Source organism: Equus asinus, chromosome 12 (genome assembly GCF_041296235.1).
Source record: "Equus asinus isolate D_3611 breed Donkey chromosome 12, EquAss-T2T_v2, whole genome shotgun sequence".
Lineage (NCBI taxonomy): Eukaryota > Metazoa > Chordata > Mammalia > Perissodactyla > Equidae > Equus > Equus asinus.
In genome coordinates, this window is record NC_091801.1 from 15,907,872 (window position 1) to 15,923,252 (window position 15,381).

Genomic DNA, 15,381 nt, shown 5'->3' on the forward strand with positions numbered 1-15,381 from the left:
GCGCCTGCGCCCTCTGCCGCTCCTCTCCAGGCGCGTCTGTCTGTTTGGAGAGAAGCAGCTTGGGTGGCGGGCGAGGGGCTGTGGGGAAGAGTTCAGCCTAAGTCACAGTCTCATCCACTGATTTCTCCCGGCTGGACCGAGGCTGCCTCCCCAGGCGGCTCCCAACTACTGCTACCCCGCCACAGTCCCCACCTCCCGCCGCTCCGCTCTCAGCCAGCCGGACTGACCGACAGACTCGCGAGTGAGTAGCTGCGGCTCGTGCGCCCCGGCAGCGCCGCGAGCTGTCCCCGGCGGTCCTGTCCTCCCGCGGGCTGTGTGTATGTGTGCGCGCAGGGGGGTGTCCCTGGGATCCCACGCCGGCTCCCAGAGCTCCCTGCCGGGATCCGTGTGTCGGTGCGAGTCCGCGCTGCGGTGCAGGTGCCCGCCCAGGCAGGGGCTTGGACCCCCGGGAGCGGGAGGGAGTTTGCCGGGATTCCCCGGCTCGGCGCGCGGCAGCCGGCGGGGTTCCCCGGGAAGGCGCCTGGGCAAGGAGGCGGCGGGGAAGCCCGGGCTGGGAGCGGCCGGCAGGCCGGGAATCTGGGAGCGGGTCTGGCAGGGCAGAGCCGAGGGAGACGCCGGCGCGGCCGCCCCTGGCCGCCCAGCCCCTCCGCCTTTCTCCCTTACCCTTCCTCCTTTCTTTTCTCAGCAGCATCACAAAAGCGCGCCGCAGAATGAAACCCAATGCGGTGAAGTCTTGTTCTCCTCTCCCACCTGGTGCACATCCCCCGCGGCCAGAGGCAGCGAGCGGGAGTTCCCGAGATTAGGGGCCCGGGCTTACCCTGGGGACACACCTGTTTCCGGCTTTTGCCGAATTCCAGCTGGGTGTGGGGTCGCGCGAGGGGTTTCGAGACAGACACGCCGGGGTGTGTGTGTGTGTGTGTGTGTGTGTGTGTGTGCGCGCCGCGCGCGCACGCACCCCGGGCCCACGTTCGGGAGTGCGCTGGGTGTAAATAGAGCGCCTCCCTGCCCGCCGCCGGTGCCCAGCGGGCTCCGCGGGCTCCTGGGCGCTCGGCGACGGCGTGCCGGCATGTCTTTGTTTGTTGTGGCTTCCCCACCCCTCCGCAAAGGAAACTGATTTTCGGTTTCGCGTGACACTGCCCGCTGGGACTTAGTGTGGGCCGCAGCCTCAACTGCCCCCGGTATTCGTAATTGAATAGCTCTTTCGGGCTGGGGAGTTATTTTTAGCGTTGGGAATAAAGAGGCAAGCACGTTGACCTTTTTACGGCTGTCTTGGGCTTTGAATACGTGTCTTTCATGCAGCAGACGGATTCACATCCGATCGCGCACACGTGCCTGCGCACAAGTGTGTACACACATTTCTACACACATAGCTTTCTCCGTTCCTTTTTTCTTTTTTTAAAATTGGGGCTGGGAATGCATTGTCTTCGTAAAAAAAAAAACTTTCCTTTGTTCTTTGGGCATTTTCTATTTTGAGTCATGGAGTAGGAGTCCCAAAAGGTTGCAATTAGTTCCCTCGAATCAAAGACCCCGCTCCTGACTCAGGGCTGCCAGGTTGATAATTATTAACATATAAAAGCAGATGCTCTATTAAAGGCAAAAGGGGCGGGGCGGGGGCAGGTCCGCGACAGACAATGGGGGAAGGTCTCCGCCGACCGCCTGCTGCTTATTGTTCCCGCACTATAGGCTGCAGCCCACAGCCGCCGCCTCCTCCGGGGCTTCCCTCCTCGCTCGTCCCTCGGTCCCACTTGGGACCGTCCAAGTCACCCAGCGCGGGGCGCCGGGACGCCAGCCCCAGCCGCAGACGCTCTTCGCTGACTGCTCTCTCTCTGCTTTGCAGGTTGGCAGCTTTGCGCCCCAGGGTGTCGCGAGCCGAGGGGGCGAGGACAGGGCGCCTCTGGCCCAGCCAGCCGGGCGGGATGCGGCGCGGACAGCAGCGCTAAGCGCCCCCACGCTGGGCACGGGGCGTACTCGCTCCGGGCGGCAGGCCGAGCGGCGGCGGCGGAGGGGATGCGCCCTGGAAGCGCAGGGCTCTTGCCGCGAGCTACCGCCCCGAGGAGGACGCCGAGCAGGGCTCATCGCAGGACCGCGCGGACCCCTGTCGCCCGGGGCACGCGGCTGCGGAGCCTCGGGGCCGCGTCTGAGGTCAGGATGCCCTGGGCGCCTCGCTGCTGGTGAGGATGCCCTGCTGCGCGGTTCTACCTCCCCAGCCCCGGTCCCTGGTGGGCAAGACTGCGTGGGCCCAACTTCGGCCCCTCGTGCCGGTGGATGAAAAGCGCCAGAGTGCTTGAGTGCGATCAGTGATCGAATCTGAATTCTAAGAGCCATGGACGAAGGCACGGGGCTGCAGCCCCAAGCGGGAGAGCAGCTGCAAGCACCGGCCACAGTAGGAGCTTTCCAAGAGAAGTGCGAACCAGAGACCTTCAGGTCCAAGAGTTTACCCGTCCTGAATAGCACCTCCTGCCGGCCAGATCTAAGTCCCGCGAGTGTAGACGCCAAGCCAGCCGTGGGCTGTACAGATTCTTTGTGCCATCAGGAGTTGAAGCAAGGCCCGAGTCGGTTGGCCCCCAGCCCCTCTGCCCCGTCCACTTCGGCAGAGATGGCAGGGCTCGTGGACTGTAACCACAGGGTGGAAGTCATCAAAACCGTGTCGGTGTCCTCCGCTTTGGCCACGCTCCAGGGGAGAAGGTGCCTCTACGTGGTCCTCACCGATTCCCGTTGCTTCCTGGTTTGCATGTGCTTTCTGACCTTCATCCAGGCGTTGATGGTCTCCGGGTACCTGAGCAGTGTCATTACCACCATCGAAAGGCGCTACAGCCTGAAGAGTTCCGAGTCGGGGCTGCTGGTCAGCTGCTTTGACATCGGGAGCCTGGTGGTGGTGGTGTTCGTCAGCTACTTTGGCGGCCGGGGTCGGCGGCCCCTGTGGCTGGCCGTGGGTGGCCTTTTCATCGCCGTCGGGGCTGCCCTCTTCGCTTTACCTCACTTCATCTCGCCTCCCTACCAGATCCAAGAGCTGAACGCCTCGGCCTCCAACGATGGCCTGTGCCAGAGCGGCAACTCCACGGCCGCGTTGGAGCCTGCTGCCTGCCTGACGGACTCGGGAGGAAACAACCACTGGGTCTACGTGGCTTTATTCATTTGCGCGCAGATTCTCATCGGAATGGGCTCCACACCTATTTATACCCTGGGACCAACCTACTTAGACGACAATGTCAAGAAAGAAAATGCATCCTTGTATCTAGGTAAGACTTTCAGCTTCTCTCAGATAAGCTTGGTCTGGAACCAAAAGGAAACACTTTTTTTCACATTTTCTGGAGAGATACACATGTATACATATATCCTGGAGATACTGTGTATATATATATATGTATGCTATACGTATTTAGCATTATATATAACATATTACATATGTATTTTTTTAAGCATTAAGCTTCAGTTTGTTTTCTGTTTTTATGTTTTAGCCTTAGTCTGCTGTGTTTTTGGTTTGGGAGAGAATCACATAGTTGCTAGCTCTTTGAAATAATTTTCAGACTCACTTTACGTTTGTCTTTGCCCAAATAATACAAACTTTTACCTTTGGGTGGTGCTTCTCTCTCTTGCTGCCTACCTTTGGAAAAAGCTCTAATTTGTCCGGTTAATCTTCTAATAGCTGTCCGTCTAGAAAGGTTCAGAAAGGAAGCGAAGGATGGGTGAGTGGAGTGAAGTTTGGGTTATTTACTGCTTACATCTCCTGCGGCTTCGCCTTCCTGTCCCCAACAGCAGGACTAATGGAGCACCGAGACTACAGAAAACAGGCGTTATTGCCCCCATACCTGTATTTCTTACATATCACCTGCATCACTATTGAAAAAAAAGCGAGTGATGTCAAATGACTAGATTATCTTTACGCAGAAGCAACATCACAAGTTGTAAAGTTTATCCAAAGCTATTTTTATTGCTGGTTGAAGATCATCAGTTACATGGACTTGGGAGCAGAATCCATTACTATTTTCTGAAAAGCAGTGGCTCTCAGATTTGGTGAGTTGACTTGCGTGAATCAGCTCCCAAGAACTGGGGGTGCTTGCGTTAAGTGCAGGGTGCCCATGTGATGCCAGGCGGCTGTTGAAGGGGGTAGGCAAATGTAGTTCCTAGAAATCTGTGTGGTTGTCACCACCTCCCCGTACCAGCGGGCCCTTCAAAAAGGAACTTCCAAGGGATGGATTTGAACTCCTGAAAAGGATGAATAGCAGTCATGCTGGATGCGATCTTTGTGTTTCTATGTTCCTTTACTGGAGTCCAAGTAAAAGATAAAGAATTTTACTTTATAAAAAAATTAAAATGGCAAATAAGCAAATACTAGCTACATTTAACAATTTATTAGCCAGGTGCTGATAGGACCCCTTTTTTTTTTTTCTGCTTTATCTTCCCAAACCCCCCATGGTGCATAGTCGTATATCTTAGTTGCAGGTCCTTCTAGTGTGGGATGTGGGATGCCACCTCAACGTGGCCTGACGAGCTGTGCCATGTCCGCGCCCAGGATCCGAACCCTGGGCCGTCACAGCGGAGGGCAGGAACTTAACCACTCAGCCACAGAGCCAGCCCCTGGTAGGATCCTTGATGTAGAAATATTAAGGTTACAAAGTCAGAGAAAATGACACCCAATTAAGAGGTCTGTCCTTTTTCCTCAGTATGCCTACTGTCCCCAGAATCTGTCATACAGGGCGTCTGAGGCATTTATAGTCCCCAGTAACTGGCCCAGATGCATTAGGACAAAGTTTGATAACTTATTTTTATTATTAAATACCAGAGAAAGAAATTTCCATTCAGGACAGAGAAGAGTATCTTGCTTGTTACTTTGCCTCCATGTTTTCTGACATTTATTAAGACAAATTTTCAAACAAACGGAGAAGTTGAAACAATAGTCCAATGATCATCGGTATATCCACTGCTTAGACTCACTAGTTGTTCATTTTGTCACTTGTTTTATCAACCTCTGTGCGTGTGGATGGATGGATGGATGGAAATACATTTTTGGGGTGGGAGGCTGAGCCCTTTGAAAATAATTGCAGGGACCACTAAACTTCATTCCGCATGTATCTTGTAGAAATAAGGACCTATTTTTTTACATAACTTCAGGAGCTTTAACATACTAAGAAAGTTAATAATTATTCCCTAGTATCATCAAATATCCAGTCCATATTCAAATTTTCTCAGTTGTCCCCTCACAGTCTTTTATAACTATATATTTTTCAAACCAGGAGCCAGTCCAGATTCACTCATGCATTGCGTTTGGCTGTTAGCCTTTTTAGTATATTTATAACCTAGAATTGTGCCTTAATTTTTTTCTTTTTCCATCACATAGACCTTTTGAAGGGACAAGTCTAGTGAATTTGTAGATGCTCCACATTCCAGATTTATCAGATTATTTCCTCGTGGTGTCACCTACCTTGTTCCTCCATTCCCCGTATTTCTTGTATACTGGAAATTCAGTCTAAAGATTTGATTAGATTCAGGTGAAACATTTTTGGCCAGACTACTTCATAGCTGGTGCCATATGTTTTATATTACATGCATGTGGCCATTCATTAATGATGTTAAGTTTAATAGCTTGGTTGAGTGAGTGATTGCCAGGTGTTTCCACTGTAAACGTACAGTCCTCCCTTTGAAAATAGTAAGAAATCTTTAGAGTGATACCTTGGTTCGTAAATATCTCAGTTGTTTTCTATGTTCCTTCCCATCTTTGCCTCCATTTACTTTGAAAACTTGGCTCTCTCTTCCATCCCACTTCTGGGTACCATCGGCACAAATTTGCCTCATCAGAAATACAAGGAGAGCCCTCCGCAAAGGGAATGTCCACTAGTAAGATCCCTGAGATTTAACTTTTTCTGCTAGTGGTTGCGCACCAAGAAGGAAAACAGCAGGTGTATAGTAAGTACATATTCTGTGCTAGGCACTGTGCTACTTTCGGGAAGACCAAAAATGAAACTTAGTCTCAGTACTGAGGAGCTTTCGGTGTAGTGATGAAATATTACCAATTCAGGGTAGGGGTGCCAAATGACACCTGCAAGGGGAGAAAAGTTATACAAGTGGTATTTGCTTTATCTCCCTTCTCCTCTTCTTCTTTTAGATATTGACTAATAACTTTTTTTTGGAAAAAATTTTGATGAATGCCTCAGGACACATTCTTTGCGAAACTCATGAGAATTCTGCTTCACTTCATGTTAAATGGGTCTTGTAAAGGCTACAGTGGCTTGAGTACCAGGAATCTTACATGTATTATTTTACTTAATGTTCTCCATGACCTTATGAGATGGGAATTGTTTTCCCTGTTTCGTGGATGAGGAAACTGAGTCTCAGAGAGTTTAAGTGACTTGCTTAAGGGCTTCAACCCCACACCTGTCTGACCACAGAGCCCTTGAGCTTCCCTCCGCACTGCATGTTCTTTGGTACCAGGCTCTGAGAGCAAACCAAAACCAAAGGATTTGCCACATTCAGCAGAATTCTGAGAATGACGCAGAAGCGTGCAGAAGTGGCCTCAAGTCATCAAAACAGGATCAAAACAAGATCATTCTCTAAACCTTTTACAGAAGGTTTTATAGGTTACCTTTGTACAAATTCAAATCAGAGAGACGACTATATTCTTAGAACATAATCGGTGTTAACCTATTACAATATGAGATTTTTCCTTAATAAATAACTGGTTAAATATCATTGTTATTTTTCACAGAACTGCACCTCTATATTACCTTTTTCACTATCCATCCATTTCTTAACCTCTTTGTTGGTCTTTCTAACTTCTCATTACAACCACAGGAGAAAAGAAAGCAAGTAGTAGTTTAGTAATTGCAGGCAGGAACAAATATCTTAATTAATGTTAAAACCATTGAAATGGCATGTAAATTATATCTTAATCTTTTGAAAGTTCTACGTTAACACTCTGGCAGTTTTACCTATAGAAGAGATGTGGCCATAGATGAGATACAGCAGCCTTTATACCCACTAAATGCCCCACCTCCTTCTGCAAGGAGAGAGGTTTAGTGTGGACCTGGAGCATAGAGAAAGCTTTGTCGGTGTTAAGAAGTAAGATCATGACTTGTAACTGTATCTCAAGGAGAGAGAGAAAATGTGACCGTTTAGGGGCAAGAAATTCATGACCCAACAGGAAAATGAGAAAGAACGGCTAACCAGTTGGGAAAAGGAAAAAGAGGATGCATTTCTAGATTGGAAAGCCACAGCTCTGATTGAGTGATGTTCAGGATGAGGAATGATTGGCATGGTGGACCACTGGCCAAGCAGAGTGGTGGCGGCCTTTCCACGTCCCTGGTGTGTCAGCCCTGCCTTCGCACCCCAGAGAAGGTCAGGATCGGCATAGCGCCTTAGAGAGAGCACCGGAGGAGGACGTGGCGGTCTGTAGCTAGTCTGGCTCTCCCAGGACTGGTCCTGAGACTTCAGACACAACCCTTGACTCTCCCAACCTCTGTTTCTACATGGGATCATTACATCTGTTTCCTTCACTGTCATATTTTGTGGACCAAATGGAATTGTGTGTGTGCAAACGTTCTGCCAACTGTAAGAGGCAGCACTTTGCTCTGTTAAAGCAGAATTCAAACTCATCCTAGAGGGTGGGCAGAGCAGGGAGTGAGACATATTTTACTCTTTCTGAGCATGAAAACCACTAAATGTATCTTTTTATAATTGGAAAAAAGGAAGGAAATATTGCATAGGATATTGAGACATTGTATAGGAAATCACTCTTGAGAAACATCGGACAGGAAAATCTTGGTCCATGTTTCAGCAATGTTGGATTCTGATTCATTGAATTTTCTGAGAACTCAAGGTATTATGACTAGAACTTTCTGCATGTCAACCTTTGATGATTGTCTTTCTTTAATGTATGAGCATTTATATACTGTATATTTGCACATAGTGTAACGTAACAAAAGCGCTTTTGAAGTTTGAGGGCCTGTGGTGTCCTAGTTTCACCATTCTGGGTCTTCATTTACCCACATAGACTGTGGCCGTGAACAAGACTGTTGGTGAACAAGAACGGGTCCCAGGACATACTCAGAAATAACTGTTGTTGTTTTAAAATAAATTTCTAGTGGCTTTTTTTTTTGACATTTACTCAGTCTTTTAAAAGTAGAGTGAGCTTAAAATTAGTTGAGTTCTATTTCATCAGGATTTTATAGTAATGTAAAATTATATATACACATATATGATTATATGTATATTTTTGGGTATGTGCTCTTTCTGAGAATGAAAACCCTTAAGCATATCTTTTTTATAATGGGAAAAAAGAAAAGAAGTCACTTCTTAGAAATGAATAAAAAATCTTGATTGGTTTTTAGCAATGTTATATAGAGCTATCTATATCTGTAAGATCTTATTTGTAGTAATAAAGACAATGAAAGATACGTATGTGTATCTTTCAGGTCAGTGTTCTCTAGAATCCTATAACCATGTGTATCCGTGGCTTTGACAAGTGAGGGGTCTCCTTATCATCGAGCTACAGGCCGCCTGGGGTAGGTGGTCCAGGGCTGGTACAGCCTTCAGTGGTGCCGGGTTCCTCTCTCTTCCTGTCCGGCTCTTCCTAGCAATGGCTGCTGCTCCTCAGGCATTGCACGTTCCTCAGAGCAGGAGCACGTGGAGGAGGCAGTGGCCACCTACTCTTGAAGACGTCCCATTGGCCAGAATGGAGTCTGCTGGCCTCCTCTAATTAACCTAATCTTAGGTTAGTTTTGGATTTGCCAGTTTGTATGGGAGAGGAAGGCAAGTAAGATGAGGGTGGAGTGAGTACTGAGTGGCCTCTGGTCGTATCGGCCACACTGGTCATGTTTTCTCTTTTGCCTCAGTAGCCAGAACATTCAGGCATTTTTTTGGATCAGTTTTAATAACCTATCCTAAGGGGCTTGCAGCATTAGTTTTCCTGGTCTTTTTGTTGGGACTTTGAAAGGGCCCAATAAATAGCACCCTTTCCTTTCATTTGAGTTCTGAGTTAATTGAGAAATACGTCAAAGGAGGAAACGCATTGGGGCCAAAATATCACTTTTTTTTTTTTTTTTTTTGCTGGGGAAGATTTGCCCTGAGCTGACATCTGTTGCCAGTCTTCCTCTTTGTATTGTTTCTTTCCTCCCCCAAGCCCCGGGACATAGTTGTATATTCTAGTTGTAAGTCCCACTTTTTAAAACTGATCGAAGTGAGGTTGAAGAAGGTAGCTCACATCTTTGTGCAAATGGACTTGCTAATAATCTCAGCATTAAATAGATGTAGCCATCCAGCCACAGGCAATGCTGGACCTCAACAGTAGGGCAGGCCTGGGTCTCGCCATGTGGGCCAGGGCCAGCTGGGGGGTGCATAGGTAAGACTTAGGCGTAGAAGGAGCAGGGCAGAATTTTCACTCCCTGTGTGCATACTCACACCCAAGAGGCAAAAAGGAGGCGTTGAGCATCCCAGTTTATTTTCAAATTCATCAATCACATTGATCCCCTTCTCCTTTCCTAGGGAGGAACAGCGATGGGAGCCTGGGAGGAGCCAAGAGACGAAAGAGCATGGGAACACACATTCCCCCCTAAGACTTTTAACTGTTTTTTTATTCCACTTTAATTTCGCTCGTCTTGCTTACAATGTGTTCATCTTTGTAAGCCACATAAAATCCTTTTGGGAAGTAGGCTCTGCACAAATCATGAATAAATAAAAAAAAATCTCCACTGCAAACTAATACGAGAGAGAACAGCGATAGAGGGATTTGAGGAAATGATCCAGGACACATGCAGAGATACCTGGAATGGATGCAGTGCAGAGAGCGAGAGCAACTCGGCATCTGTGGCCTGTGGCAGCCCCTTGTTAGGATGTTAGTGACTTCCCCATATACCTGGGACAGTTCATCTGTGTCAGAACAGGTACGTCTTTTGTAGCCTTAGCAATTACTGAATTTATGTCAGCTGCCTGGTGGTCCCTTTGGCCTCAAAGACCAACTAGTCAGTCGAAGATGCTGAGAAACAAACAAACCAGCTTCTAACTGAAGAGCAGAAGGGTTTACTGCCTCACTGTGGAAAGGACAGTTGGGTGCACGTTGATTTATTCAGACCCCCTGCAAATAACAGAGAATGATCTTTTCAGTAGTATTTATGGTGCAGTTTTCAAGCATGATTTTATCGATGTTTTCCCTCCCATTGCTAAGAATTCTGTTATCTCTGTGCTCTGAAACAGTCCTTCTTAAACTAAGGTGAGTGTGAATCACCGGGGTATCTTTTCAAAATGCAGATTCTGCTTCTGTAAGTCTGAGCTTGGGCCTGAGAGTCTGTCTTTCTACTATGCTCCCAGGTGAGGCCAATGCTGCTGGTCCGAGGACCACGTGGAGAGCAGGAAGGTCTATAGACCACAGATCTTTGGCTCTTTGGCTCTTTCACACGTCTCCCTCTGTGGGGCCAGGGCTGGAGCCACTGTTGGCAAAACCAGCTGCTGACTGAAGTTGTAGTTCATGAGGAACCCCCCCACTATCTCTTATTGCACTTGTGAAAGCAAGATGTCTGCTTTGGGTGTTGCATAAGCTGTGGCTACTTTTTTGAATCCCACAGTTGCGTGACATGATGGCTGCTGAGCTCAGTGAGAGAAGGTGGCCTCAGACACACGGTGTTCATTTTGATATTAAACAAAGGAAGCGCTCCTTCCTTTATTCCTCTCTCCGACCTGAAGGCGCTGTGCTGACGAGTTTCTCTCTGTCGGTGGAACTCGGCGTGTCAGAGGCAAGTCTGTGAGCTGTGCAGCCCCATGAACTCACCCTCTAAGGCTCGCTGCTGGGAGAAAAGCAAAGAAACCCAAGCACTTGACTCTGCTTTTCTTTCCCATCGATCTAGAAATTTTTCAGTGAATTGGGAGTTTGGTGACAGACAAATGTAAGATCTGGGTATGTTGGAAATGGTTTTAGAGAATGAGGATCAGAAGTTGATGCTTTGCAAAGGGTGATCAGACAGAAAAGGGGGTGAGCTGGACTGGGTGGCTGAGCCTCTCTCCAAGCAGTGACAGTCAAGCCAAGATGTGTCCTAGAGATCATTTCATTTAGCCCTGTTTGTAAAATGATCATTTGCCAGGTGAGGAGACCCAGACTCCAAGAGATCAAAGGCTTTGTGTCATGGAACACAGTATGGGAGTTCCTCAAAAAATGAAAATTAGAATTATCATATGATCTAGCAATCCTACTTATGGGTATTTATCCAAAGAATTGAAAGCAGGATCTTAAAGAGATACTTGCGCACCCATGTTCCTAGCAGCATTATTCACAATAGCTGAAAAGTGGAAGCAACCTTAGTGCCCATTGATGGATGAATGGATGAACAAAATGTGCTATCTACGTATATGTAATAGGATATTATTCAGCCTTAAAAAGAAAGGAAATTCTGACACTTTCGTCTACAACATGGATGAACCTTGAAGACACTGTGTGAAAACAGTCACAAAAAGACGAATCCTGTATGGCTGCCCTTACATGAGGTATCTAAAATAGTAAAATTCATAGAAACAGAGAGGTTTTTTTCTTCAGGTGTGTGGGGATTTCAAGGCATTCTTTTTGGGCATAATTTTAAAAAGAAGGAATAGGGATTTTGGTAAAGAAAAATGGAGTCCAAGTGGGTTTTAGAGTAGGCATTTTAGGAACGAAGGCTTCAGAGAGAAATAAAGGCGAAGAACGATTCCTGGGCACTTGGATTATTCTATTGCGTCTTTTTGGAGAAAGAGACTGGAACGTTGGAAAGTGGACACTGTGGGTCCACGTCGATGGGTTCTGCTGTGTCGGCTGCTCCTGCAGGAGCTCGTGCTTTTCGCCTTGTGTTTCCATCTCCCGGTTCTAGAGAAAGAGATGAGGATCCCACAGCTGCCTGTTCTGGAGGAGTGATGAGGATCCTTCTCCTCCAGCAGTCAGGTGTGCCTGTTCGGAACCTCCGTCCCCTGTGGAAAACTGCATAGGTTACAGGTCATTCTGGGATGGTGCTTCCCAACCAGGGGTGACGCCCCGCTACCTACCAGCAGACACAGTTGATAATGTCTACAGTCACTTTTGATCGTCACAACTTGGAGGGGGCCTACCGGAATTCAATAATTTGGCTAGTGTTGCTGCTGAACATCCTACACGGCACAAGACGGACCACACAACAAGGAATTATCCTACAAAGAATTGTCAACAGTGATGCTCTAAACTTTTTTCATGTTAAGCTTTCAAGTTACTGTGTATGTTGGAACTGAAAGTAGAAATCTCTAGGTCATTGAATCGGAAAGCGTTGACCATATGGATGGAGGAGACCCAGGAAAAAGTGTCTTTGTAAATACGAAGGCCTTCTAGCAAGCCAGGGGTGGGAGATAGAAATTAACTGTGCATTACTCAGTGCTATGTCCTTGCTCGGTACATAGAATATAGTGTCTATACTGTATGTGTTATTAGTAGATTATAGGAGATACTATAGTGTGCTATAGTAGACTATTTTTAGTGGGTGTAAAAATATGAAGGATTTCATGGTTTTTATTGTGATTTCAGTTCCCATCAGCTTTGTTTTAGTGGTGGTGGCTTTAGTAAAAGAAAACATCAAGACGAAGAATTCTGGAAAACTATAAAGTGATTACTTGGCATTCTAAAGCAGAGCTCACCAACCAAATAATTAGACCTCAAGAGGAAATGTAGGATAGATTTAATGAGGGGTTATAAGACCTAGAATTTCTCTTAAAAAGAAATGGGGGCTTAATTAACTAAAAAAATAAAACCAAAAAAACCCTTCCAGTATTTTTCCATATGTGGGGTCTGACAAGGGCTTTTTTTTTTTTTTTTTTTTTTGAGGAAGATCAGCCCTGAGCTAACTACTGCCAATCTTTCTCTTTTTGCTGAGGAAGACTGGCCCTGAGCTAACATCCGTGCCCATCTTCCTCTACTTTATATGTGGGATGCCTACCACAGCATGTTGTGCCAAGTAGTGCCATGTCCGCCTCCGGGATCTGAACCTGGGAACCCTGGGTCGCCAAAGCAGAATGTGCGCACTTAACCACTGTGCCACCGGGCCAACCCCTGACGAGGGCTATTTTTAATAGCAAAAATTTTTGAGTGTTTAATATATCAGGTGTTGTGCTAAATGCTTTATAATCTTATTTTATCCTCAGAACAACTCTGTGTAGTAGCTACTTTTTTTCTTTTTTATTGTAAAAAACACATAACATTAAATTTATCATCGACCATTTTCAAGTGTAGAGTTTAGTAGTGTTAAGTGTATTCACATTATTGTGCAGCAGATCCCTAGAACTTTTTCATCTTACACCACTGAGACCCTATACCCATTAACACTAATTCTTCCTCTCCTCAGCCCTTGGCAACCACCTTTCTACTTTCCGTTTCTATGGTTTTGATTACTTTAGATACTTCATAAGAGTGGAATCATATAGGGTTTGTTCTTTTATGACTGGCTTATTTCATTACCATAATGTCCTTGAGGTTTATCCATGTTGTAGCATGTGACAGGATTTCCACATTTTTTAGGGCTGCATAATATTCCGTTGTATGTATATACCACATTTTCTTTATCCGTTCATCTGTTGATGGACAGTTGAGTTGCTTCCACTTCTTGGCTATGGTGAATAATGCTGCTATGAACATGGGTGTGCAAATATCTCTTTGAGAATTGTTGGATATTCTGGTAACTCTATTTTTCATTTTTTGAGGAGCCTCCAGACTGTTTTCCATGATGGCTGTCTCATTTTACATTCCCACCAACAGTGCGTGAGGGTTTCAGCTTCTCTGCATCCTCACCAACACTTGTATTTTCTGTTCTTTTGATAGTGGCCGTACTGATGGATGTGAGTTAATATCTCCTTGTTTTGATTTGTATTTCTCTAATGATTAGTGATGTTGGACATCTTTTCATATTGCTTTCATCTTTTGCTTATTGGCAAGTTATATATCTTCTTTGGAGAAATGTCTATTTAAGTACTTTGCAATTTTTTTTTTTTTTTCCTGAGGAAGATTTGTCTTGAGTTAACATCTGTGGCAATCTTCCTCTGTGTTGCATGTGGGTTGCCGCCACTGATGAGTGGTGTAGTTCTGTGCACAGGAACTGAACCCCAGCTGCCAAAGTGGAGCACACCAAACGTAACCACTAGGCCACCGGGGCTGGCCCCCTTTGCTATTTTTAATAGGATTATTTTGCTGTTGTTGAGTTTTAGAAGTTTCTTATAGATTCTGAATATTAACCCTTATCAGTTATATGATTTGCAATTATTTTCTCCCATTCTCTTGGTTGCCTTTCACTCTGTTGATTGTCTCCTTTGATGCACAGTTTTTAAGTTTGGCATAGTCTCATTTGTCTATTTTTTATTTTGTTGCCTGTGCTTTTGGTGTCATATTCCAAGACATCATTGCCAAATCCCGTGTCCTGAGGCTTTTCCCCTACTTTTTCTTCTAGGAGTTTAGTAGTTTTAGGTCTTACATTTAGGTCTTTAATCCAATTTGGGTGAATTTTTGTATATGGCGTAGGGAAAGGGTCCAACCTCATTCTTTTGCATGTGGCTATCCAGTTTCCCAGCACTATTTGTTGACGAGGCTGTCCTTTCCCCATTGTGTAGTCTTGGCTCCCTTGTCAAAAATTGGCAGCTACTCTTAGTTTTCACATTTTATAGATGAGGAGATTGAGGTTCAATAACGTGCTCAAGGTCATCTGAAAAGTGGCAAAACCAGCACTCAAGGTCATCGTCCGAAGCCCGAGTTCTCTCACTGTGGGTGTGATGGAGACAGCAGGGGAGGGAAAAGTTTATAAACTTCTGGCATGACTTCGGCTGACGTTCTTAATTTCGTTGTCTATAAAGGAGACGAGGGGTTAAGGGTCGTGGTTTCCTGGATGCCTGTCGCCTTTAAAGTTCTCCATTTCTGTGCCTTGTTCAGCCTGGCTTCATCTGGTCTTGTTCTGGAACATGGGACTCGGGTCTGCAGAAGGGTCGTAGCCCCTTCTGCCTTTCCTCCAGCCATCAGAAGCTAGTCTCTTGAGCGTTTCCTCCACCCCCTGGCGGCTTGAGTGATGTCACTGTGTGACAGCTGTCCCTGAGGAATCAGGCATTCCTTTTGCTCTTTTTTCAGGCAGCTGTGCGTTACCTGATGGGAAATTCAGCCTCTACTTCCCCTCCTGGGAGTTATGATCGCTTGTGAAACTGTCACCCCGCAAAAATGCTAATCCCTGTTACCTAATATAACCTTGAGAGGCAGGTGCAGCTTACTCTTGCTTAAAAGTAAAGCGGATATTCATGTAATTAATCTTTTCAGCAGGGTGAAATTGCATAATTTGCAAGTGTCTGGAAATTGAGTTGTACACTTCCTGACTTTCTAGCATGTCGGAATTCTCAGCTATAATACTTTAATAATAGTAATAGTGGGTTTTGGTT

General features: G+C 46.2%; 1 protein-coding gene across 5 annotated transcripts in view; it reads left to right on the top strand.

The window, feature by feature from the left end:
• Positions 1-13: 13 nt before the first annotated feature.
• The window catches only part of SLCO5A1 (solute carrier organic anion transporter family member 5A1), a 130,086-nt gene continuing 114,718 nt past the window's right edge, over positions 14-15,381 (top strand). For 2 of the 5 annotated variants that reach the window (XM_014862662.3, XM_070481105.1), the window contains exons 1-2: positions 14-241; positions 1,838-3,239. In XM_014862662.3, the coding sequence (XP_014718148.2) occupies positions 2,324-3,239 (916 nt within the window). In that variant the 5' untranslated portion in view covers positions 14-241; positions 1,838-2,323. The other 3 variants (XM_070481104.1, XM_070481102.1, XM_070481103.1) reach the window with 3 other exon arrangements.